Genomic DNA, 26,550 nt, shown 5'->3' with positions numbered 1-26,550 from the left:
GTCCTAAGTCCTTCCACTTTCCAGTTTCCTGCACCCCCAGCCTGGAGCTCCCTGTGCCCTCTCCATAAGGACCTTCTTCCAGAAATCCCTGCTCCCTCTGTCCCCCTGCAGGGATGAGCACGGCCCCTCTTGCTGAGGTCTGCTGAAACGCGTGCCAGCTGTGGGGATTGTGTGGCTTGGGCATGCCCTTCCCACCTCCCCTCTCTGGAGACACTGAGGCTGGACCCAGGGCAAGAATCTTCGCTCCTAATTAAAGAGTGGAATTTGAACAATGCCAGACTGGCAACCTGACAGAGGGTATGCACGTCATTGTCAAGTCATCAGCTAAGTGAATGTGGCATCTCCACGGCCAGTGAGTCATGAGACTCCTAGAAGCACACCGAGCCACCTAACCAGGACCAGACACTAGAGACAAGGGGAACACGTGAGCCTGCATCACAGGGGCATGGTTAGTAACTGCCCTGCAGTGGCAGGGAGCCACTGGGCCGTGTGATCCCACCAGAGAGGCCAGCAGTCGCCATCAAATGCTCCCCTCATCCCCCCTGTGCTCCCCTGCCCCTACAGTGGGCTCAGAGGGCAGTGGGGGACTTCCACTTCTGATCACCTTGCCTGGAGCTCACCTCAGTTTCTCCCAGAAAGAGCTGGTGAAGGTCCTGGGGGCCTTCTCAGGGTCTTGTCACTGACTACTCTCCCTCCTGCAGCCTGCCCCATAGTCCCGGCAGCTGCAGTCGGAGACAAGGCTGCTATCAGAGCAGTGAGGCTTGCCTGCAGCAGAGCTGATAGCTAAGGGAGTGAGCTCTGACTCAGGGGGAGACCAGATCTGCCCAAGCATGGCAGGTCATTACCAGACTCCTCCTGTCTGGCATGTGGCTCTCCCAACTGTGTCTTGGGCACATCACCCACCCTGAGTAACTGCATGGGCCCCCAGGCCTGTGACTAGCTGGAGGAGCCTCTGGGTACAGCCTCTCCCCAACACACACTACTGGAGACTGATCAAGCTCCAGAAGCACATGGCGGGGGCCCTCCTCCCCAGCCTTTGAGAAGGTTGGAGGAAGCCAGTCCTACCGAGTATGAAGGCCACCACATAGTTGGAGATCTGGCCCATTCCCACGATGAGAAACAGCACGGTGAACATCTCCCAGCTGATGGAGAAAATCTGCAGGAAGCTGAAGCCAGTCTGCACGGCCATGGTCAAGAAGAGAATGTTCTTCCTGCCAAACCTGGAGACAGAACACAGAACGTGAGAAGTGCAGGGTGTGGCAAGGCTGTGAGTTGGGCGTGGTTCGAGGCCCTGAGTCAGGCAGTGCTGCACACTTGTCTGTTTCCAGGGCTCCGACACATTTTCTCCAGCTCTCTCCTTGGCGAGGTCCCAGGCAGCGTGCCTGTGGGGAGGCATCCTTGAGATTCTAAGCTCCCTGCAAAGGCACGCCATCCTGAAACCCCAGGGCAGCTGCGCAAGCGCCGGGTGGAGGTCCGCTCTTTTGGAGCCGCAGGAGGAAGCTGCCAGCACGTTTCTGGAAAGTGGGTACAGCACAGACTGCCAATGCTTCTTGCAGCAGTGATGTGGGGATTCTGTGAACCCAGAACCAACAGATCCCCAGGACAGTGCCTTTCTTAATGTTGGTTGCAGGGGGTGCAGCTCCCGGTCTGCCCCTTCCTCACCAGGGGAAGCTCTACGGCTCCACAGTGCGCTATGTGGCTAAGCTAGCACTGCAGTAGGCCAGGTGTATCCAAAGCATTGTCAATTACCGTATTTTCAGCCAATGGGCTGAGGAGGATGTAACCCCAGTGACCATGGAGGGCGTCTGCCTCCTGAGATTCTTGCTTGTTGGGGACGTGGTTTAGGTATTGCAGTGAGAGTCACACATAACCAGAACTGGAAACCACACTTCTAGGGGAAGATGTTTCCAGCAATGGCTGTTGGTGACACAGCAGGGGGTTTAAGTCACATGCCGGTAGTGGCGGCTGGCCAGAATGGAGCACAGGTGCGAGTCGAGTGCCCTCCTGCCCCTTTTTCCAAACTCAGATGTTAGCCCATTGGCTTGAGGTCCCAAGAGCTGGCGTGGGACAGGCACTGCTCTGGGAAGCCTTCCCCATCATGGTCACTGGGCTCCCACCTCCTGCTCTGGCCACCAGGGAACAGCAGGGGCCACCGCCTCCCGTGTGGCGCAGCTCTGCAGCCCCCAGCAGCCGCGAGTGAACGGCGAGTGCTCACTGTCAGGCCTGATTCCGGGTGACGGCTGCTGGCGGGCTGTGACTGATCAGGGGCCCTCCCTACACCCCAACCCTCCCACGTCCCTACCTGTCGGACAGCTGGCCGGACACGAAGGAGCCGATAAGCACGCCCACGAAGAACAGGGAGGTGGTGAGCGGAGTCTTCCAGTCATCCTCGCACACCAGGTTCCACTGCCGGGGAAGATGGCACGGTGAGCCTGGCCCTGCCGCACGTGCCAGCCCCAGCCCAGATGCCAGGGGCAGTGGCCGGCTCAGGGAGGAGGCCTGGACTCCCAGTCCGCCATGCACTGCGGCGACTGACCTGCGGCCCATCCCTGCCCTCCCTGGGGTGCAGCTTCCTCTTCTGAAGGGCGGGTGAGGCCCCTGGTCTGCTTAGGCTGCAGGGAAAGAAGCGAGCTGGGGCCCCGCCTGTGACGGGCCATCCCTCAGTGGCACTGGTTTCTGACGAGGCCGCCCGCGTGGAGCGGAGGTGTCTGAGAAGCACGAGGGCAGGTGGTGGGCACGGACTCCTGGGCCAGGGGTGACCATTTCCTCTCCCTTGCTGAAAACTGCGAATGATCCCGCTATGGTGTAACTAGTCAAAGTTCTGGCAAGCCGGAACTCCTGTATCCCGGCAAAGAGATGCTGTCTCTTTAACCGTCGGTTTGACCCGCCCACCTTCCCAGGATGCACTTGTCTCAAGCCAGTGCAGAAAGGATGCTAAGACCCCGCCCCGTTTGTCTATCCAATTGGAGTACCGCCTCCTTCCTTATAAAAAGAGGGCTCTTTCCAAGGGGGTCCTCTCCATTGTAGGAAATTTTCTCTTTCTGTCAATTACGGGCAACCCTTTGGCCCGCTCATGTTGGGTATTTCCCAGTGGGGCAGCCCACTCTCGCACGTGTGTGTTTATGCCCTCACCGCTAAATAAACTCTGTTCTGTGCAATAATATTATATATAATACTATGCAGTGTTATATATATATAATACTATATATAATACTAGCAAATACTAGCCCCCACCTAGTATTTGTCTCTGCGGGAGGCGAGAGCATGGATTTAAGATACGGGCATATTCATAGACCACATCAGGTCCAGGGGCTGTGGGATTTTATTTTCTGAGCAGACTTTTCTGGAAAACCCTGCACTCCTTGGTACACACACACACACATACACACACACACAGGGAATCAGGGCAAACGGGAAGTGAAGGAGATGAAGGTTGCAGAAACCAAGCCAGAGGTGACCCTGAGCCCAGGGGCCAGGCGGGGTTCCAGCCCGGCTCTGAGTGTTCAGACTCTCAGCTCTCAGAAGTCCCCAGAGGCGTGAGCTCTTCCCGGAGAAGCAGACTTGCTGAGTCCTGAGACCTGAGAGGCTCTACACACGTCCTGCCCCAAAGAGGCCACTCTGAGGTTAGGAGAATGTCCTGGGACAACAGCAAGATTCTTGCGGCTGCTCTCAGTGCACACGCAATGCTGTCTGCAGATGGCCGCCCAAACACGGCTGTACAGAAGGAAAACCATGGCTGGGACGCGGCACTCTGCCCCTTGGGCACAGTCCCAGGATGAATCTGAGATGGTGCTGGAGAGAGACTGCTTCACCCACTGCTGTGGCTTATCCCCGCCAGCACTATTGCTGGTATTCAATCCCCATTGTGAGGTAGGATGAGGGTAGAAACTTAATCCAGTGACAATATTTGTGGGTGGGACCATGGGGAGGTGATTCCAGCTGAATGAAGCCACAAGTAGGGCCCTGTGTGGCTTCATAAGAAGAGACAAGGAGGACGGACTCCAGTTAGCAAGCTCTGTCTCCCCGTGGATGGCCTGTGTGGCCTTGGGACACTGCTGAGAGCCCCCTGCCCCCAACCCAACCCCCAAGCAAGAGGGCCCTCAGCAGAGGTAACCACCCTGCCTGGAACGCCTCAACGTTCAGAATCACAAACTGAGTACACCTTTATTCTTTATAAATCACTCAGTCTGCAGTGTTCACTATTAAAGCCACAGAAAATGAACTGAGACACCTGGAGTCCCTGAATGAGCTTCAGGGAAAAGGGGAACGAATCCTCTAAAAATTACACAGCCAGATGCGCGTGCTCTCCCAGCCCACAGATCAGAAGTGGTAGACAGGGGCTTGTATTGGGGTGCAGACGGTTAAGCTGCCACCTGTGATGCCAGCATCCCATATGAATGCTGGTCTGCGTCCTGGCTGCTCTACTTCCAACCCAGGTCCCTGGTAATGTGCCTGGGAAAGCAGCAGCAGATGGCTCAAGTATTTGGGCCCCTGTCACTCATGTGGGAGACTCGAATGGACTTTTTTAGGCTCCTGGCTTTGGCCCAGCCCAGCCCAGCCCAGCCCCTGCTATTGGAGCTATTTGGGAAGTTAATAAGTAGATGGAAGATTCTCTCTCTTTCTCTCTAACTCTGCATTTAAAATAAATAACTCACAGGACATATGCCTGAATTAATGGCCACCTACCCCAAAAAATAACCAGCCTAAGCTTTAGAAAAGTTCAGGATCTGCCCCTGACACAAAGGGAGATGTGTGATTGAAGCCTCAATGCCTCATGATGTGGAATGTGACCCATTTTTGCAGAATCGAAGCTCTGAGACTGAAATCCTAGCAAGTCAGCTGGCATGCTGGATGCCAGCGTGGGCCTCAGAACCTACCCTTGTCCTGCTTTGGACATGAGCTCCAAAGGCAGGACAAAATGAGCTTCTTGAATAGGATACTCTGTTCTTCTTCCAGGAACGTGAGCCCAGGATCAAGGCAGAAGGCTCTACCACAGCCTCAACTCTGGGCAGAGCCAAGAAAATCTCAAGCTTTGTAGGAGAGCTGACATATCCATCAGCACCCTTCACCATTCCATCTGCAGTGGAGCAGAAAAACTCCAGACACCAGGGTCTTCCAGAAGTCCACGGGAAAATGTGTATTAGGAAAAACTGCATGGAGTCCAATTATTTGCACCAAAACAAACATCTTTCAGTTCCATTTTTTCCACCCACTTTTTGACATGTGTTTTGTGTAATGTGCTCTCCTTTGAGGTTTCTGCAATCTTTCTTTCTTCCTTCCTTCCTTCCGTTCTTTCTTTTCTTTTCTTTTCTTTTCTTTTTTGGTTTTGTGTGTGTGTGTGTGTGTATCGGCATTTTGCCTTAGGGGAGGAGAGAGAGGATTCAGACAGAAAGGAGAGAGGAAGGCTGGCAGGTGTGGAGCTGAGCATTACTTGAGCAACAATGGGGGCAGGACCGGCTCCTAATTTGCAGGCCCAGCGCACCCTGAAAACACACGAGCCCTTGTTCAAAAATTATTTGGAATTTCAAGATGTGAGAAGCTGAGCACTGAAGCCAAATGCAAGGCTGTGTGTGCCGAACTGGATGCGTGTCCACGAACCTGGCCCTGGCAGCGGGTCAGGCCTGGTCTTTGAGGAATGGAGCAGACACAGAGTTTTGAATTACTGTGCTTGGAAAGTGAGGGCCAGCTCCTCGTGGTTCTCCCCTCTGATGTCTGTGCAGTCATGGCTGTCGGTCCCACTTTCCTTGACCAAGAGCCCTGCCAGCGTCATGTAGCTCAGCGAAGGGCAGGCCCAGGCAGGGTTCTGCCAGGGGACACTGCTCGCAACCAGCAGGGGAAGGCAGTCATGGTTGGCTCTTGGACCCAGTTCTCCTCTGGGGAGAGTCACTATGCCCAAAGTGCTTTTTGGAGAGCTGTGAGGGGGCTGGCAACACAGCATAGGAGGCCCATGAAGTTTTAGTTAGAGTTCCTGGGGCTGGAGTCCAGTAAACCAGCTGCCAGGCCAAATAGAAGCCCTTTCCTCCAATGGGCTGTTGTTGAGGAGGCCAGACGTTACCTCTCACAGCCCCCTGGGGCTCGAGGAGTGTGTCCTGGGGTCCCACTAGTCAGGGCTCAGAGAACTCCCTGTGGTTCGTAGTGACCGGGCCTACTCCCTGTAGATGCGGTGAGAGTGTTGCTTTCGTTTGATGGGACAGAATTGCCCCAGTGGGTCCCGGCACACGTTTGCACACACTTGCAGCAGGCACATGGCCAGTTCAGTGGCTAATGGTGGATATCCTGGTGAGGAACTCACTGGCATCATGCCAGGGGCTGTGCTTTCAAGCCAAGCACCAACATTTCCAAAATCCAACCTGCCCTCCATCTCTGAGCAGAGAGTGGAATAGCCAAGCCTTCAGCTTTGCTTGAAGAAACCCAACTTCAGGTCACACAACAATAGGAGGTTGGGCGGTCACTCTTGGCATACAAGGATGTGCCTCTCATGATCTCAGCAGTAACAGTCATAGGATTGACAACCCCATTGAGTGCTTACTGGGAATCTTGTATTATCCCTGGGGACCTCAAAGTTGCCACGAGACACAGGCACTCTTTTCATGGTCATTTATTTTTATTTTTATTTTTTTGACAGGCAGAGTTAGAGAATGGCCGCCGCGGCTGGTGCGCTGCAGCAGGCGCACTGCATTGATCCGAAGGCAGGAGCCAGGTGCTCCCTCCTGGTCTCCCATGCGGGTGCAGGGCCCAAGCACTTGGGCCATCCTCCACTGCACTCCCTGGCCACAGCAGAGAGCTGGCCTGGAAGAGGAGCAACCGGGACAGAACCGGTGCCCCGACCGGGACTAAAACCCGGAGTGCCGGCGCCACAGGCGGAGGATTAGCCAAGAGAGCCATGGCGCCAGGCTAAAGTAGGACATTTCTTACAACAAAGTATGAAATCCTTTTATAAAGACTTTAATCTTAGAAATGACTATGAATGAAAAATTAGCAACGGTCCGCTTATTCTTCATTCTAGGGGGGAAGTAAGAAGTAATAATTAGTTAACAATACATGAAGAACTTATATCTACCCCAGCTCCTTATTTATAGATTGATTGTAGCTAGACCACCTGCAAAAGCAAAATAAAAACAAAAACAAAAAACCCTGGCTATTTAACTTGTTTTGTTTGTAACAGATTTATACACTATAAAATTCACTCTTGCAAAGTGTAAAATTCAGTATTTTTTTTATTATATTCACAGAGTTTGGCAACCTCAGCCTTCTCTAATTTCAGAACATTTTTCTCACCCCTGAAAAGAATCTCACTCATTAGCACTCACGCCCATTCTCTTTTTCCCTCAGCCCGCGGGGTCCGCAAGCCGACTTTGTGTCTCTATGGTTTTCCTGTTCTGGACACTTCATATAAATGGGGCATTCAGTAGGTAAGCTTTTGGGCCCGGCTTCTTTCATCAGCACAGCATTTTCAAGGTTAATCCACGCTTATTCATTTCTGCGGTTGAAGTGTCTGAATATGTCACATTTTGTTTATCCATTCATCATCTGGTAAACATCTGGTTGATTCCACTTTTTGCTTACTGCGTTTTGTCCTCAGAAGTTAATCTTCTTGGAATTCCCTTGTATGTAACAAGTCATATTTCTGCTGCTTTGGCTCTTCCTAGCAGTTTTGCTGTGATGTAATGGGTGCGGATCTCTTTGTGATTATTCTACTTGGAGTTCATTTCTAAGAAGTGTAACTTAACATTTGTCATCAAATTTGGGAAGTTTTCCACCATTATTTCTTTGTGTATTTTTCTCTTGCCTTCTCTCTTATGTTCCCGTTATACATATATTGATGTCCTTAAGAGTATACCACATTTCTCTGAGGCCTTAACTTTTCTCCATTCCTTTCTTTCTCTGGTCTTTGGGTTGCATAATTTCCAATACTCTATCTCCATATTTGGTGATTCTTTCTTCTGTCTGTTCATGTATCCCATTAAGGCCCTCTAGTAAATTTTTTAATTTTAATTGTTGCAGATTTTTACTTCAGAATTTCTTTTTTTTTTTTTTTTAGATTTATTTATTTATTTGAAAGAGTTACACATAGAGAGAAACACATAGAGAGAGAGAGAGAAAGAGAGAGAGGTTTTCCATCTGCTGGTTCACTCTCAAAATGGCCACAACAGCAGGGGCTGGACCCGGCTGAAGCCAGGAGCCAGGAGCTTCTTCCAGGTCTCCCACATGGGTGCAGGGGCCCAAATACTTAGGCCATCTTCCACTGCCTTCTCAGGCCATAGCAGAGAGCTGCATTGGAAGTGGAGCAGCTGGGACTTGAACTGGCGCCCATATGGGAAGCCAGCACTGCAGGCAGAGGCTTAACCTTCTGCGCCAGCAGTGCCGGCCTCTGCAACATTTCCATTCAGATTTTTTGTATGTTTCTAATTTCTATCACTTTGTTGGTATTCTGTATTTGATGAGATGTTTTCATATTTTCTGTTACCTTTAACTGTGACAACTTTTAGTTGTTTGAACTTATTTAAATAGTTGTTTTTTAAGTCTCTGTAAGTCAGGCAGTTTCTGTTGCCTGATTTTCCCACTGTGTGTGGCTCATAATTTCCTATTTCTTTGCATATCTTGTATTTTTTTTGTTAAAACTGGGCATTTTAGATAATACGGAAACTCTGTATACTGACACCCCCTCCCCCTGTTTTTCTATTAAGCTGTCTGTCTCTGCTGGCATTACATGCAGCTGTTAGGCCCCGGTATTGCTGAGTGAGTGCTTTGCTGTTCCGGACAATGCCCCGGGCCATGAGTTGTCCCACATTCTGCTCCAACCTGAATGTGAAGCCCTTTGCAGTTGTTTCTGAGGTCCTTGAGGTTCTGAGGCCGAAAGGTCTGAACTTCGCTGTCCCTCTCTGCTTTCCTTCTCTGGTGAGACAGCGGCTCCACGGGTTAGCTTTTGCTGTCATAGAGCTACAGTCTTTTCCGCAGGGCTTACCACCGAAACATCCATTGTTTTCAAGAGCAATCTTAGGCCTGGCTTTGCACAAACTCTGAAGAACAGTTAGTTCCTGTAGGAAAAGCTTTCAGACACCCCTCCTCACTGGGCCGGTTTCTCTGCGGGTGGCACCCCAACTTTATGAGTAACACGCTGGATGGGAGTCTCTCTGTCTTGTGTCCCCTCATGTGGAACCCGGGCGTGACCAATGAGCTGGGGCCAGTGCAATCACGGCCCGGCTGCTGTGACCCTGTGGCACCCAGAAGCAGCCCCCAGCCCAGGAGCAGTGCCGGGAAGAGGACGGGGTTGCCCCGATCTCCTAGTTGCGCTCTCTGGGATTTCAGCCTGTAACTTAGAGCTCAGGGAAGCAGGGATGGGGGCTGGTTGCCCCTCTTGGTGAGACACTGACTGTATCCCTTGGCTGAGAGTTCAGGAGAGAGAGAACTCTGCTTGGTCACACACACCTAGAGTGGCGCTTGCATCTTTCTGTGTTCAGGGGAGGGGGAAGGGGAGGGAGGGAAGGGTTGTGATTCAGGTGCCACAAACTCCCGGTGTTCTTGTTCCTGTGTGGTTGCCTCTCCTGAAGAAATGCATCTTCATTTGCTTTATGCCTGCAGGAAACTCTCCAGAGGCTCTCGATGTGCGCGTGTGTCTAATAACCACTTAGGCTGTTTCCCTGGGAGCAGGTTTGTGCAGTGGCTCTTACTGACATTTTGGAGGTATAAGTGTCTTCCCACGTACTTACTGATTTGTATTTTCCTCTTCTGAGAAATGTCTCGTCTTCAAAATGGGAACGTGATCTTACCCGTGTTTCTCTAGGCCTGTCTTTTCATGGTCGAGTTGTATACATCCTTTTTATATTCAGGATATAAATCCTTTATCAGATATGTCAATATTTATTCCCATTATATGGGTTATCTTTCTAGCCATTTAACTCTTCTACTCATATTTCCATTTATAAAAAAGTGAATCAGAATCTTTGTCTCTCTCCCTCTGTCTCTACAGCTCTGCCTTTCAAGGAAATACAGAAATATTAAAAGAAAAACACATCAAATGGTGGGTGTCCACATTCCACTTCAGATTACCTCGGTTTGACTACGGGCACCACCTCCTGACTCCGCTTTCTGCTCATGCACGCTCCAGGAGGCAGTGGTGATGGCTCATGGATTCCTACCACCCACATGGGGGACTAGGATCAAGTTCCTGGCTCGTGGCTTTGGCCAAGCCCCAGATGTTGAGCGTCTTTGGGAAATGAACCAGAGGACTGGAGCTCTCTTCTCAGCCTCTTAAACAATTAAATAAATATCAATGACAACAATAAAACAAAACAAAATAAAAGCACACCAGGGCTTTACATGACAGCTACCTTAGCCTTAAATATAAATGAACCAGGACAGGGGGTGTGGGGTTACAGTACTTCCAGAGACCCCAGGTACCTGCAGCTTCTCTTGCCCAGTCTGCCATGCCTTGTTTGTGTCAGCTCACTACCGGGGATTCTGATGGCCCTGCTGATCACCAGGAGGGATGGGCAAAGTCTGTCTATCCAGAGACTTGGCAGGAGGTGCAGATAAAGCAACCTCTGAACAAAGAAAGGCACATTCTGAGATCCTGAGCCGTTGTCAGAGAAACACAGCTGAGAGGCAACAGGCACACATTCTGGGGCAAGGCAGCTGATAAACAAAGAGGGAAGCACATTCATGCCAGTACGAGGGGCAGCCCCTGAGTCTCCTCCAACTGTTCTCTGGCAAAACCTGCTTTCTGAAGAATTGTCTGCAAATAAACGTCTTTCTAGTGCTGGCTGGAGATAGAGTCCCCCACCCCCACCTTTCCCCTTTGGAGCCTGCCAAAGGGCACGTCTGAGTGTGGACTTGGCCAAGCAATTCAGTTAATATTAACATCATCTTGACAGCCAATCTGCAGTCTCCATGCCAGTCGGCAGTGTCCCAGAGCAGCCCACAGACCCGATGGAAAGGAAACACTGCCCACCTGCTTGTCACTCAACTTTCCCCCTTTGCTAGAGACCCCTAGACCCTGGAGAAGGTCCATCCTTGTGAATACCTGTAGGAAGTCCCACACTGGGGCCAGCCATATGCCAGGCTTAGTGCATCTCCTCATTCCCTTTCTTGCTGTCCCCAATGCCTTCTAGAAGCTCCCTATTAGCAGGAGATGAGACCTCTTTGTTCTTCCATGTATATGACCCACCTTGGGGCTTTGGGTGGGGAATCAGTGTGGCCTGCTGCTGTCCAAGCCCTGGCCCAGATCCTGGATAGACGGCACAGGCTAGTATCTCCAGGGTTAAAGCCTGGGTCCTACCATGCTTTGTGGTGGAATGAGAAGGCTGTGCCAAGATGGCGCTGGCAAGTGAGTGTCAGTTACTCAGGAAATGGCTTCAGAACCCACCTGGCAAAGGAGCCTGCCTGGCAACAGGCTCTGATTGGTTATGGCATAAACTGCCCTTTGACCAGATTAGCTGCCTTGGCTATATAAGCTGCTGCACCAACTGAAATAAACGAGTCTGCCAGCTGCTCACCTCTGGCCCGCTTTCACCTGACTCTCCGTGTCTGTATCCTGACTCTGCGCCTCTTGCCCCCACCGCGCTCCTTCTCCTGGAATGAATCCACATCAACAATGCTTAAGGCTGTAGCCACAGGAAGCTCCACCGTGGGGCTCCTGGAGGATGCAGCTACTTGCAGAAGAGGACAGAACTATCCACAGTATGGAAGCCTACGCAACACAGACCACTGGCGGCCACCAAGAAGTCTAGTCCTTAGCACACACAGCTCTTTCACAGCATCTGCACTTAGGAGAAGCAGGGATCAGCGCAGAAGTGCCTACCTCAGTTTCCCATAACCAGGACTCAAGGTGGTCGAGGCTTCCTAATGGTGTACAGTGGGCAGAGCGGACATTCTTGAGACAAAGGCCAGTAGCCCGTTTGTTGGTGTCCAACTCTGTGCCTGCCATCATGTGATGTAGCCTGGGGTATGGACTCACTGAGTTCTCCCAACAACTCAGAGGAGATGGGCACATTTACTACCCTTATTTTTTTAAATTGTGAGAAAACACATGCAACATAAAATTAATACTTGATCTGTTTCAAATGCACAGGTCAGAATTGATATTGTGCAATCTCCAATATGCCTAATATCTTACAAAACTAAAACCCAGCATCCACTAAACAACAGCCTCCCATTCTTGCACTCCTTCAGCCTCTGACAGTCAGCATTGAGTGTCTGCGCCCTTGAGCATGACCACTCTTCCCAACTCACATAAGGGAAATCAAATAGTATTTGTCTTTTTGTAATTGGGTTATTTTGCTGAGCATAACAGCTTCAAGTTTCAACCACATCGCAGCAAGTATCAAACTTTCCTTCCTTTTTAAAACTGAATAGTAATAGGGGCCGGCACTGTGGTGCAGCAGGTTAACGCACTGGCCTGAAGCGCCGGCATCCCATATGGGCACCAGTTCTAGTCCTGGCTGCTCCTCTTCCAACCCAGCTCTCTGCTATGGCCTGGGATAACAGTAGAGGATGGCCCAAGTCCCTGGCTCCTGGCTTCGGATCGGCACAGCTCCTGCTGTTGTGGCCAATTAAGGAGTGAACCATCAGATGGAAGACCTCTCTCTCACTCTCTGCCTCTCCTCTCTCTGTGTAACTCTGACTTTCAAATAAATAAATAAACCTTTTAAAAAACTGAATAGTAATAGTCTATTGTGTGTAGATACCACATTTTGTTTATTCATCCACAGATGGACATCAGGGCTGTTTTTACTTCTTGGTTAGTATGACTAATGATACCATGAACATGAGGACACAAATATTTCTTTGAGACTCTGTTTCAATTCTTTTGTAAATATGAAGACAAGGCAAAAGTGTCATGGAAATGCGGAATTAAAAGATAACTGTTTCGGTGCAAAAATCTTTTGAAATCCATGCCATTTTTCATAATATGAATTCTAAAGAAACTTTTGGAAGTGAAGTTGTTTTTTGTTTTTTTTTTTTTTTTTTTTGAGGGACTGCCAAATTGCTTTCTACAGCGGCTGCACCATTTTACATCCCCACCAGCAATGGTTCCAGCTCCTTCATCTCCTCACCCAGGCTAGTTATTCCTCACTCTCCCTCCCTCCCTTCCTTCCTATCTTTCTGTTGCTGTTGGCAGTAGCCATCCTCATGGCCATGTGGGAGGCAGTATCTCATTGCGGTTTTGATTTGCATTTCCCTAATGATTATGATGTTGGGCATCATTTCATGTGTTTGTATCCACACTTCACAGATAAGGAAACAGGCTTTGAGCAGTGCTAACTGCTTGAAGTCAGCCAGACAGCGGGCAGTGCCGTCAAAACTGGCCCTCCAGCAAGTGTGATTTCAGAACTCCTTGTGCACCGCCCTCTGGGTGCCATCCTGTTCACCCATCTGACTCACCTTGAGGTTTGCTTTCCTCGCTCCTCCTCCCAACCACCGGCGCTCACTTGCCCTTTATTTTACCCCTACCCCTAAATAAAGGAAGCAAGGAAGGGAAAGGCTGCTGAAGAAACCGAATCCTGGTGCCTGGGCGTGTGAAAGGATCACAATAGGTGTAGCTAAGGACACGGAGGCCAGAAGCTACGCGTTCTCATACCCACAAGTCAACCAAACCAGCAGAGAAGTGGAAAGCAGAGAGGTCTGCCCAGCTCTCAGAGAAGGCTGCAGCCGGTGGGTCCTGCCTCCCCTACAGGTGCAGCAACTCTTGCAGGAAGTGACATGGGATGAGCTGGGCCCCTGACTTAGCTGCCACCCAACTAGGAGTGGGCAAGCACCCAGAGCCTCCACTTAGGAGATCAAAGCCAGAGTAGAACAGCCACCAAAGTAGGCATGGTGCTATTGCTGGGGCCATCTAAGGCAGCCCACGGGCTAGAGACCCCACAGCTGCCATTGCTGACTGCCACCATTCTGTTGCAGCAGGAACTCCCAAACTTCCTCACTGGTCTTGTTGGTTTTCACAGCAGCTACAATAAACTCCCTTGAAAGACACAAATCTGACCGCACTATTTCCTCACTGACCTCAGAACAAAGTCAACATCTCACGGTACCTATGTGGCCCACAGTAAACTGGCCTGTAGGGAATTCACCTGGCATCCCCCAAGCTCCAACCACCTCGACCTAGGAGAAGTCCATTTCTAGAGCTCTCCAGCTATTGAAAGAAATGTGTGGGCCGGCACTGTGGTGGAGCGGGTAAAGCCACCACCTGCAGTGCCCACATCCCATATGGGTGCCGGTTTGAGTCTTGGCTGTTCCACTTGTGATCCAGCTCTCTGCTATGGCCTGGAAATGCAGTAGAAAATGGCCCAAGTCCTTGGGCCCCTGCACCCATGTGGGAGATCCAGAAGAACCTCCTGGCTCCTGGCTTCGGACTGGCGCAGCTCCAGCTGATGCGGCCAATGGGCGAGTGAACCAGCAGATGGAAGACTCTTCTCTCTCGCTGCCTTTCTGTAACTATACCTTTCAATAAATAAGTTAGATAACTCTTTAAAAAAATAAGTATCCATGTTCTGTGACTGGATGGATCCTACCATATTTCCAGACTCAGCTCATATTTTTCATCCCTTCTTAGAGTATTTCCTCACCTTGTTATTCCACAGAGAGGGTGGTTTGTACATTCTGGGTCACACAGCACACAAAGGAGGATTTGAATTTGGACTCCAGAAGTCCATTGCTAACCAGGGTTGATGTAGCCTTATAGTCATTGTACTCCTGGACAGGTGAGCTCTGAGTGCAGGCCCCATATCCCAGATGTCTATACCTCAGGGCCTTGCAGCAGGCCAGACACAAAGTGTCCACTGGGGAGAAGGGATAAAGGATTAGCCAACACCACTCATGGGTTTTTCTCGAGAGAAACACAGGGCTGAGGAGGGGCCAGAAGCAAAGGAATCCCATCCATCTGATCCAGAACAGGAACTGGACCCTGTGTGTGCCCTGCCCAGCATCTGCTGGCCTTCACCGGGAGTGGGGAGGAGACCTGTATGTACGTCCTGATTCCCGAAACTTAGAAAGCTGCCACCCAACTGACTCAGGACACGGAGGGGCTGGTGGCACAAACAGGAGCCCCTGTCCCCAGGTGGGCCAGTACTCAGAGAGTCTCTCTGTGGGAGCCTTGGGGCCAGGGCTGTGCCTCCTCCAGTTCTTTGCATGCAGCCAGCATCAGGAGGCACCCTGCTTCTGCAGAAAGCCGGGTCAGTGTCCCAGGGCACCAAGGGCTCAGCAGAGTCCCTCACAAGCCTCCTCCCAGCCCTGGCAGGAAGGTGACTCACGCTGCCAATCTGGGGCAGCCTGGGACTGGGCCTCCCAGAACAGCATGTAGACTCTTAGGAAATAACACCGTTTGTTATGAAACTCAGAGGAAAAGAACAGTTGGTGACACCGTTCCCCTCTCCATCACGCCCATACTAGACATAAACCACCTGGGAATGCGTCCTGCTGCTCTCTCTCGGACTGCACCTGTCCCTAGAAGCACACCCCAGGCAGGTGTGATGGCGAGGGCGCGCTGACCTCAGGCACTGCAGCGGATTCTCTGGGGACCTGATGATCCCGGGACCCCGGGCCTCTGCACCCTTGGCCCGGCGGCCGGCGCGGCACCCACCTCGGTCACGATGGTGGACAGGTACACGTCCTGGCTGTACTCCCAGCCATCCAAGCAGCTCTCCTGCTCCAGCTGCTCCAGGTCCACGTCGCGCCCGGGCTCCAGCCCCAGCGCCGAGAAGTTGGCGATGGCGGCGAGCCGGTAGCGCCGGCAGCTGTGAGGCACCTCGCGGCCGTCCTGAAGCCGCAGCGGGACACTGTGGTTGCGCCACGCGCTGCTCAGGTTCGCCGACTCCGGCACCCGGCAGCGGTGCTCGGGGGTCCCCGCCAGGAACACCACTGACATCCCATTGAAGCCGTTTGGGATGATGCTGGCGCTGAGCAGGAAGAAGATGAGGCGCTGGAAGGGCCCCCACTCGCCCAGAAACGCGGTCACCTCGTCGTAGTCCCGCATTCTTCCAGCGGCTGCTCTGCTACAGCTTGGAACAAGGGTGACAGAGCGTCCTCGGGCCGGGGTTGTCCCCCAAAGGCACACCGCTCCGGGAGAAGACGGGACGACCTCAGGAAAGCGAGGCGCACGGCTGGGCACCGTCCGAAGCAAACGCTCCGCGGGGCTCGGCGCAGCGCTGGATGCGCACAGGACCACACCTCCCTGTTCGCGGCGCGCGGCGGAGGGAGGCGGCGGGAGGCGGCGGGGCCCGCCTGGGCGGGGCTCCAGGCCGGGCTCAGCCTTGCCGCCTGCTAGAGGAGGAGGAAGCTCTGCTCCCCGCACTCCGTCGTCCCGGGAGAGTGCCGGAGTGCGCACTTTACAGTCCCCGGCCCCACGTGGGAGGGCGGGCGAAAGGGAGGAGCCGGAGCAGGAGTGCTAGGTCTCCGAGAGGCCTCCCAGGCCTAGCCTCCGGCAGGGGTCCCTGCGCTGTCCAGGTCCCTAGTTTAAGTCCGCGGGGCGCGGACGGCGGCAGCAGAGTCCCAGGCTCCCGGGAAACTCCTCGCTTTGGGCTCCCCGTCAAGGCGCGGGCACTAGGTGCTGCTAACCGGGCGCTTGCTCTGCGCCCGATCACGGGAGGGAGGCCTGGGGACAGCCCGGAGCCTCTCCTTGGAAAGAGGACACGGGCCCAGAGCCTGGAAGGGATAAGTAAGGTCACACTGTGTCCGGGATGGGTCCCAGGCAGAAGGCAGGCAGGGACCGGTGCTACTGGCTCGCTCCCGGGATCGGCCCGAGGCCCTCGTGGGGCTCAGAGATTTCAGCACCGAGCCCGGGCCCTGCCAGAGCGCAGTGGTGGAGGCGCTGCCGCCACCGCGCCCGGCTTCCGTTTTTGGTGCCTTGGTTCTCCCCATGGCCCCAGGGCTCTTGGTTGGGGCAGGTTGCCAAAGCCGTCTTGGACTGGCAGCTTTCGGTTGGCAGAAGGGTCTGTCCCCGGTCCAGGAACAGAGGGAGGAGGAGAACATCCCACTTGGCGCCTGGAGCTGGCAGACCGCAGCCCCTAGCCCCAGTCCCACCCTTTTCCCCACCGCTCAGGCCCAGGTCCAAGACGGATCTGTGGGTGTGTGCGCCTGCCAGGGGCCCGAGGCAGGTGAGACTGGCGCTGACGAGCACATGACTTTGGAGATCTCCACTGGGGAAGCTGTTTCTCCAGAACCCCATATCCCATAAAAAAGCAGAGGGACCTATCTGTACCTAACAGTCTGACCCTGCCTCTTAAACTAGCTTCCTGCTGCCTGGGACGCCGATGTGCCAGAACAGCTCGGATTCATGCCTATTAATCCAGTAAACTACTAACAGATTCTCTTTACTTTCATAAGTACCTTCTTTGAATGGCATCTCATGGTCATTGTCTCAGTTAGCTAGTGATTCATCCCTCCACTCCCTACCCCATATAATAAAGCAAAGCTTGAGCCAAGAACTTGTGTGAGGCAGTTTATTTTGAGTAGTGGTGAGGGAAGGGGTGAACTCAACACATGACTATGAAAGTGAGCTGGTCGTTGACCGATACCCGTGCTAAGCCAAGGGGCCCTACTGAAGCTACAGGACAAATAAGCACCATCGATCCTGTCTTTATTTAAAATCTCAATATTGTGCTCATTAAGAATTTTTGCATGAATTATGATTCTTAAAAATGTTGCACTAAAACATGATCCAGATGCCTAGACTTCTTGGCACCCTCTCACATTTGCACTGGAAGCAAGTGCCTTGCTCTTGTCACTTACCTAAGCTTTGTCTCAGTCTCCACTGCTTTGAGTGGGCCCTTCTAAAGAGCCATACAGAATGAGAAAGTGTTTGTTTCCTGGTCCTGTCTCTCTTGGTTAACTCCTCTGAACTTCCGGGTTGCACATATGTTCAAGCTGAACAGGTACCACTTGACTGAGAGGTTTGCCATTGCTCATCACTGCACAGAAACCCACACCCTGAACATGGCTCACCCTCCATACGTTGTAAATGAACAAGGTGCACTGCTTGCAGCTCAGCCCACTGGGAGGATTTTTTGTTTTGTTTGTTTGTTTAGGATGAACATAGCAAGCTCACCATCGGTGAGTCAGAGCTGAGTACCCTTTCCCTCCGTCAGTTGGTTAGAGACCCACTCCATGTGGCCATAGGTTTGAACTGACAGAGAAGTGTTGGTATAGCCAAGGGAGGTGAACCTTGGCCGTTATTGGCTGAGCCAACTGTAATTGACTTACGTGTACACCATTGATCTGATTAGTCCTGATCCTGAGTGTTCCATTTCTATTATGTGAGACACATTGCTGATGACCTGATAGAAATTGACAATACCCAGATTGTACTGGGCACCTCTGGTTGCATAAAACTTTGATGTCCCATTGACAGGCCCTCAGGTTTTATTAAGGCCCAATAGCTGCTTTTCAAAAGTTGAATATCTCTCTGCTGCAGATGATGGTCTTGCCTTGGAGATGTGCACTACATCTCTATTACCAGGGCTAGTCAGACCCTCTCGCCAGCATCTCTGTTCACCATAGACCAATGGTGCAAATGGCAAGGGAGTTTGCACTACATTTGGGCCCACTGTAGAGCTCTTTCTTGCTCTGGGCTTCACTTGAAATGGGGAGCCTTCCAAGACAGCCAAGAGATGGCCCAGAGTAAGAATCATCAAGCACTGTGTGGTATGGGACACCACTTGCCTTTACATTATAGGGCATAACTAGTATGTTCCTGATAATGTCATCAATTTGTTTTGAAATAATATGGGATGGGAAAAAAAAGTGTGTAGGGATACAGAAAAGATTAGCCATGATAGTGGTTCTAGGAATTCATTCTACTAGTTTGCCTACTTTTATGTTCATTTAACTTATTCTAGAACTAAAAGGTAAGAAAATACTTCATCAACATGGACAGGCCTGAATCTTTATACTTTTTATCTCCCATCCTCTGGCTTGCAAGTGTCTTCCCAGGCCATGGAGAGTATTTGCTTATTCTCATTCACTAGTCAGATCAGCATTATGTCATACATGCTCTGTGCTAGCATGATGTCCTATGGAATATGAAGATAGCCAGAGTCATTAGATACTTGATTGTGACACAGAGCAGGAGAACTGACATAGTCCAGGAGCAAGAGACTGAGTATCGAGTGCTGTTATTGTCACTAAAAGCAAACAGCTTTTGATCCTTAGTCTATTTTCCACTACTTTAGCAGAATATGACAAACTGTACAATGTATAAAGAAGAGACATTCACTTCTCACAGTGCTGGAGGCCAAGAATCTGACCTCAAGGTGCTGCCATGTGACAAGGGCTTGCTCTCGGTGTTGTGATGAGGCAGAGGGCACCGTCCCATGAAGGCATGCGTGCAGAGTCTGCTTCTACAACACGGCCACTTCCACAGTGAATTCATCCAGCATGGGGCATGCAGGAGAGCAGAGCCCTGGGACCTAACTCCTTTTAAAGGGCTTATTACCTCCCGACACTGTCACAGTGGCAGTGAAGACTCAAAATGGGTTTTGAAGAGGTCATTTAAACCAAATCAATCCACCTTAGGGAGGATATTGAAAAGAAAGCCGGGGCCAGCGCTGTGGCACAGCAGGTTAACGCCCCGGCCTGAAGCACCAGCATCCCAGATGGGCCCCGGTTCATGACCTGGCTGCTCCACTTCCCATCCAGCTCTCTGCTATTTATGGCCTGGGATACCAGTGGAAGATGGCCTGAGTCCTTGGGCCCCTGCACCCACATGGAAGACCTGGAAGAAGCTCCTGGCTCCTGGCTTTGGATTGGCTCAGCTCCGGCCATTGCGGCCGACTGGGGAGTGAACCATTGGATGGAAGACCTCTCTCTCTCTCTGCCTCTCCTCTCTCTGTGTAATTCTGACTTTCAAATAAATAAATAAATACATTTAAAAAAAAAGTCTTTGATGTTAGGATAATCTCTGCACTTACTGCTCAGCAAGATGGAAGTATCAGGGCCTTCTCCGTTTGGCCTTTCCTACCAAAACAGCTCTAAATAGCACAGATAGTAAATGTCGGGGTCCTGCCACCTGCTGAGTGCGTCTATGCCAGTTATTCACCTAGAGACAAGGTAAACTCTCCAGTGTGGATCTTCAGACTCACTGGACCAGTTTGCACAGGAACTCCATTTATCCCCGGGCTTTTATGAGCCACTGGTTTGACTGGGGGCCCATAGTAGTGTTTTCCATCAGCTGGAGTTGACACCAGCTCACACACTGTGCCCAACAGCCCTCCAGAGGTCTGGTTCTTCTCCTTTTCCCAGCCAGACTTACTCTGGTAAAAAGCCACAGATCATTAATGGGGAAAGACTGGGGAAATAATTAACATGTATACTCTTGGTAGCACTGGAAGGTTCTTCTAGAAAGAGAGTTTGCCTTCCCTGAAGTCCCTGAGAACTGGCCCAGATCCGAGAAGTTTAAGGAAATACTATTTTCCATTGCAGCAGCTGTCATTTGCCTTCCATAGTCTAGATTCTGATTTTGGCAGCGCAGTTGTTGTATTGTCAGAGTAACACCTGGTCACCTACCAATCTATTTAACTCCTGGAAACACCAGGAGTGTTCTACTAGCCATTGGGAGTGTTCTATTAGCCACTGCCATGGGCCAACTATAGAACTTAGCACTCTGACTGCCACTTTGGTTTTGTGGTGATGACGTCCACTTTAAGGATTAAGTATTCCCACCTGGTGTCTGCTATTCTAGAAGCCTCCCATCCCTGGGGACACTAGGGGTCCTTTCCCTTCGCACTTTGTGTTGCCCTAGTGAAGGAGGGGTGCTCTGGACTTCCTGAAGACTGTAAAAGTACGGGGGTAGATCTTCCAGGCATGCATGCTGACTGGTAACTACAGTCCAATCCTCTCATCCCCTTGAGCTTCTCACTCCTTCAGTACTCTTCCAAGAAAGTCATGGCCTCTCCACCTCATTCCTTAAGCAGTAACTGTATCCAAATTTCCAAGAGCTATCTGAGAAGCAGATGAAGAGAGCTGTATGTATCTTTGCTTGGATACTAATCACTGAGTAATAAAAGAGTGTGCCAAGGGTCATAAATTCTCACACAGGTTACCCATGCTCCTGCCAGAACACAGGACCTGTAATGTGTGCTTGCTCGTCTTCTGCAGGTCAGGAACTGTGTTTCCCCACTTAGGCTGTGCTGAGACCTAACCCTAGCTACTGGTGGAAAAAAAAACATCATTTTTGAGGTCTCTTCCCTCAGGAGGAATCTGGCAGGGACTCCAGGACGGAGAGGCTTTTCTCCTACAGCAAGGGGGGAAACAGCGGTTTCTGCTGACCTTCAAGGTTCAGGGGCATCCAGAAATTCAAAATTCTCGCCTTAATCTACCCACATGTCTTTACTCTGTGTTCCAAGTTTCCAGACACTTCCTATCAGGGGCATGGCTTTGTGCTGTGTATTCAGCCTTTTCTGGGACTCTCCTTCCTTTTTTTTTTTTTTTTTTTTTTGACAGGCGAGTGGACAGTGAGAGAAAGAGAGAGAGAGAGAGAGAGAGAGAAAGGTCTTCCTTTTGCCGTTGGTTCACCGTCCAATGGCCGCCACGGCTGGTGTGCCGCAGCCTGCGCACCACGCTGATCCGAAGCCAGGAGCCAGGTGCTTCTCCTGGTCTCCCATGGGGTGCAGGGCCCAAGTACTCGGGACATCCTCCACTGCACTCCCTGGCCACAGCAGAGAGCTGGCCTGGAAGAGGGGCAACTGGGACAGAATCCGGCGCCCCGACCGGGACTAGAACCCGGTATGCCAGTGCCGCAAGGCGGAGGATTAGCCCAGTGAGCCGCGGCGCCAGCCTCCTACCCTTCTAATTCAATCCTGGGCATGCTCTTCAGTATAGTCTACCCTGTGACTACAGGAGCTAAGTCTCTTTCAAAGCTGCTATGGAGGCCCCCTGGTTTCACAGCTGCCTTGATTTAAGTGGCTGACTTAAGGTGTTGTGTTTTTCCCCCAAGGCTTCTACAGCCCTCAGTAAAAGCTAGTAGTCAACTCCACTATCTTTATAATAACCATTTTCTCATGTATTGTGTTATAATTAGGCTTTCTCAATCTTCTCACTACTGCAACTTTGGGACAGAAGTTTGGACTTTTTTTTAATCATGGAGGACTGTCCTGTGCATTTTAATATGTTTAGCAGTCTCTGGCCTCTATTCACTGGGCTCTGGTATACACTCTCCCAGCTGTGATAATAAAAAATTGTCTCCAAACATTGTCAAATGTTCCCGCGGGTAAGATGTCTACCGGTTGAAAATGATGCTATTGCATGCTGGGGATATGATCATGCCATTTATCTAACATAGTGCAGTCTATTTCTGTCCATAAGGTGAGGGCTCCAGTTCTAGAATTCCTTCTGGATCTGGTTTCTAGGGACATACCAGAGAGCTAGCAAGCGAGCACAGTGCCCTGGGGGCTGGCAGGGGACTGCTCCAGGCTGTCTCCCATTGGTTCTAGGAGCCACTTGGTACCTGTTGAGCAGCTGGAATGGCCCATTTAGCAGAGATCATGACCCAATTCCAGGAGCAAATCAAGCAGGCGAGCTGATGGGTTCCTGCATACAAGAATTGGTGATTAGGTACTGTTCTCCCAACCTCATCCACATTCATTCCCCAAAGCTTCAGGGGTCACCTTTACATAGCCCAGTTTCCACTGTTCCATGCCGCAGGGAGAAATGTCACAGGGTAGAAGGACCTGTTCAGAACAGCAGTGGACTGTGCAGAGGATGGCAGGGAACCCTGGAGGTAGATGCCAGGCAAGGAGCTCATCAGGTGGGCAAAGAGACTGTCGACGCCCCTGGCGTAGGCTTCTGCATGTCCTGTTGTAAGTGACCAAAGCCCTGCTTCAACTCAGCTTCCACAGTGCAGGGCCAGCCTAGTAACCTGCTGGAGGGGATGGGTGCTTGGCTGAGGAGGGGGTGCTACTGTAGCAGGTAGCCCTTTCTTTGGCTCTTGGGGAAGATGGCAGGGCAGGGCATAATAAAGTTCACAACCTGGAGAAGCAGAAGGAAAGATTCCATTCTGTTTTAACTTCCTTGGAGGGTCAAGGAAGACTGGAGGAGTCTGGAGGAGAGGGTGATGAAGCTGAACTCCCAGAGCAGCACAACTCATGTGGTGGGAGCATGAGGTAGAGCTGTCAGCTGAGGTCAGCAGGGGCTGTACCACGTGGGGCCTTGTGAGCCGGGATTCGGAGTTTAAACTTTGTCCTATGAGCAGGGATGCACCTTGGAACTTTAATAGACAGGGGAGACATAGAATTGCATTTAAGAAAAATCTCCCTTTGCTATCCACAAGGCAAAGACTAAGGGGTCAGACAGGAGACAAAGGCTAGGCCAAGGCTGTCACACTACAGAGGCAGGGGGTGATGGGGGCCTGCACAGCAGTTAGAGTGCCTGAGGCACTGGTCTTCCTGCCCTCACCTTTGCCCCTTGCTGTCTCATCTCCATAGAGCAGCCAAAGTGATCCTCATTAAAACCCAAGTCCAGGTCATGCTGTTCTTCGGGCTTCCCATGTCAGATAAAAAGCCAAAGGCCTTACCGTGCCTTCCAAGGGTCGACAAGGCCAGGCTATGACTCCCACACCTCTTGGACCTCATCAACTACGGAGGTAAGAAGGTAGACATTAGCCTATGTGGTTGTGTATGAATTTGGTGTGGTTGAAAGATAGAATAAGAAGCAAGCACTGAAGCAGACCAGCATTTGCACGTCACAAGTCCTACTAAGGCATTAACTGTGTTAGGTGGGTAGCAACCCTCTCCCAGGGGCAGCTTAGAGGAATCTTTCTCACCCAGTGCCAGGGAGCTATCAGGTCAATAGCACCATGCTGATAAAATCCCTGGCTGCCACCAGAAAGCCCTCTGCCTAGCAATATCCCAGAAGAAGAGGATGGGGGAGAAGAAATGATCGGGCCTTACCCGTAACAGCTCCACTCTTCGCTGAGTTGTCTGCCTGGCCCACCAGATATTCTCTCATTCAACATTGCTACTTTGCTTACTGTCGATCTCTGTCTCATGTCTGATATTCTTTTCTTGTGCAAAGACAAGGACCTCTCTTCTACCTGTCTCTGGTAACACAACTGCTAGCTTCTGAACTCAACTGGCTACTCTTAGAACGTGGCAGGCGTAGACCTCCCCCAGGTCCTTGCATTTGCTCTTCTCTCTACCTAGAATGCAGTGCCCCAGACACCCCCATGATGCTCCTTTGCCACTGCAGGTCTCTGGTCCAACGTTGCTTTATCTGTGATGTCCTCCTGTTACCAGAGATGGCTGGATCAGGGGTCTTTGTCTTTGTGTAAGAAAAGCATTTCAGATGTAAGACAGAGAAGCAGTAAGCAAGATAGCAAAGCTGAATGAGAATACATATGAAGCTCAGATGGGCATCTCAACAAAGAACCAAGAGCCCAATCTGCATTCAGACTGGAGTTTTTATGGATATGGATATTGTAGGGAAGATTCCCATAAGCTACCCTCAGACAAGGCTGGTAATATGGGATAGGTAAGCAGCTAGATAGGTCTGACCAGCAGGAAGCACCTGCAAGCCACCCTCCCCCTCAACACCTCCCATGTAATTCTATCCTCTTGCTTGTCAATCCATCAAAAAGACCTAAAGACCTAAAGGAGGACACCGTGAAAATGTGGATATTGAGTTCCACGCGGAACTTGTGGAGGTGCTGTGTAATTCCCAGGTGGCTTCCTGTCTGGAGGCACCATCCTTTACTGCGTAAAAGAGATTCAGAACTGGGAGGGGCTCTCCCCTCCCCACAGACCACAGCTGGAGGTGCTGCCAGGAGACCTTTCCATCTCCCCACCTCCCTGCTCCTTTTGGGCGATCTTCAGGCCCACTGCCCACTCATGCTGGGTGTTTCTCTGTGTGGGGAAGCCCAGGATCACATGTTTGCGTGTGCTCCCTTATTTACCTTTTAAATACATTTGATCACTTTGTGTACCTTATTTGTGACAGCACTTAGAATGTGTCTTTGCGCATACACCCCTTGTCCACATCATATTGATGAGCCAGCCAGGAGTTTGAGAAAGCTGTAGTGCCAGTGGGTGAGTGAATTTGAACTTGTCTCACCTACACATGGCTGTTAGCTGCTTATAAAATCCCTCACATCTCACTGTCTCTATTTGGCAGGTCTGCTAAAATGTAAATCTGGGTGTCCTTGTTCTTAACGCTAATAACTGCAGGGCAAGGGCAACAAGCAGCCAGGTGGATATTCCATATAATTTATAAAGGCTCATCAGGCAGGTCAGCTCCTAGCACTGAACTCAGATAGATGCTCTCTAGCTGACCAAATTCATTCTAGGTTCTGACTTGACGCTTCTTCCTAATTCAAATTGGTCTCATGGCTTGGTAACTCCATCTTTTTGCCTGGCAGTAGGTAGGAAGTGGTAACATTCTTTTGCCTAGTTACTACAAGCCACTGCAGCAGACAGGACTTCCACTTTTGCTGGAACACAGATGGGCAAACTCCACTCCATCATGGCAGCCTCCACTCCTGATCGCGCACTGCCTGCTGCGTTGGCAGTGCTGTAAATTTTCTTTTTTTTCTTTTTTTTTATTTTTTGACAGGCAGAGTGGACAGTGAGAGAGAGAGACAGAGAGAAAGGTCTTCCTTTGCCGTTGGTTCACCCTCCAATGGCCGCCACGGCCGGCGCGCTGCGGCCAGCGCACCGCGCTGATCCGATGGCAGGAGCCAGGAGCCAGGTGCTTCTCCTGGTCTCCCATGGGGTGCAGGGCCCAAGCACCTGGGCCATCCTCCACTGCACTCCCTGGCCACAGCAGAGAGCTGGCCTGGAAGAGGGGCAACCGGGACAGAATCCGGCGCCCCGACCGGGACTAGAACCCGGTGTGCCGGCGCCGCTTGGCGGAGGATTAGCCTAGTGAGCCGCGGCGCCGGCCAGTGCTGTAAATTTTCAGCCCAATGCTGGCACCACCCTGAAGGCTGAGGATCAATGCCTCGTAGGGTCAAGGGCCCCAGGTGCTGTGGTGCAAACTCCTGAAAAATACTCAGGGGGCACTGGTGCTTCAAACACATTGTGAAGACTGCTCTCACCCTGGAGTGTAGATCCCAGGCAGGATGTTCAATGCCCCCTAGGGTCTGAAACTGTCTGGGGCTCCAGGGAAGGGCCTTGGGTAATGCATCTCATGTGCATGTCAACTGCCTCTTCTGGTTTGCTGGGACTGAAGCAAGGGCAGTGTCCGCTAGAGGCCAGATACCTGGGCATGCTGGTGAAAGGGCCCAGAAATAGAAAGGCAATTGTTCCAGTTGCTTCTGGTCTGGGAGAATGCCCCAGATTTAGATCAGCCGGCAGGGAGCCCCCCCAAAATGGGCTGGAACAGGGAAACTAATCTTGGGGTACAAAAAGGAGATATTTGGACACCAGATCTCATCTAATACAAGAAATTCAAATCACATATTTTAGCATAACTGGACTTGCAGAGAGCCATGTCTAACTTTTGTCTTCCCAGGTCAGCTCTACATGACTGCATTTATTCCTTTTTTTTTTTTTTTTAAGATTTATTTATCTATTTGAAAGTCAGAGTTACACAGAGAGAGGAGAGGCAGAGAGAGAGAGAGAGAGAGAG

The 26,550-nt window shown here is 51.2% G+C and overlaps 1 protein-coding gene across 1 annotated transcript in view; it reads right to left on the bottom strand.

Annotated features, from left to right (window-relative positions):
• SLC22A4 (solute carrier family 22 (organic cation/zwitterion transporter), member 4) overlaps positions 1-15,970 on the bottom strand; it is a 42,425-nt gene extending 26,455 nt beyond the window's left edge. The window contains 3 exon segments of the mRNA NM_001171346.1: positions 1,066-1,220; positions 2,303-2,406; positions 15,578-15,970. Coding sequence (NP_001164817.1) covers positions 1,066-1,220; positions 2,303-2,406; positions 15,578-15,970 — 652 coding nt within the window.
• Positions 15,971-26,550: the final 10,580 nt, after the last annotated feature.

This window comes from Oryctolagus cuniculus, chromosome 6 (assembly GCF_051225735.1).
Source record: "Oryctolagus cuniculus isolate XC-2025 breed Fujian yellow rabbit chromosome 6, ASM5122573v1, whole genome shotgun sequence".
NCBI lineage: Eukaryota > Metazoa > Chordata > Mammalia > Lagomorpha > Leporidae > Oryctolagus > Oryctolagus cuniculus.
The sequence above is the reverse complement of the archived record's forward strand: the minus strand, read 5'-3'. Positions and strand labels throughout refer to the sequence as shown.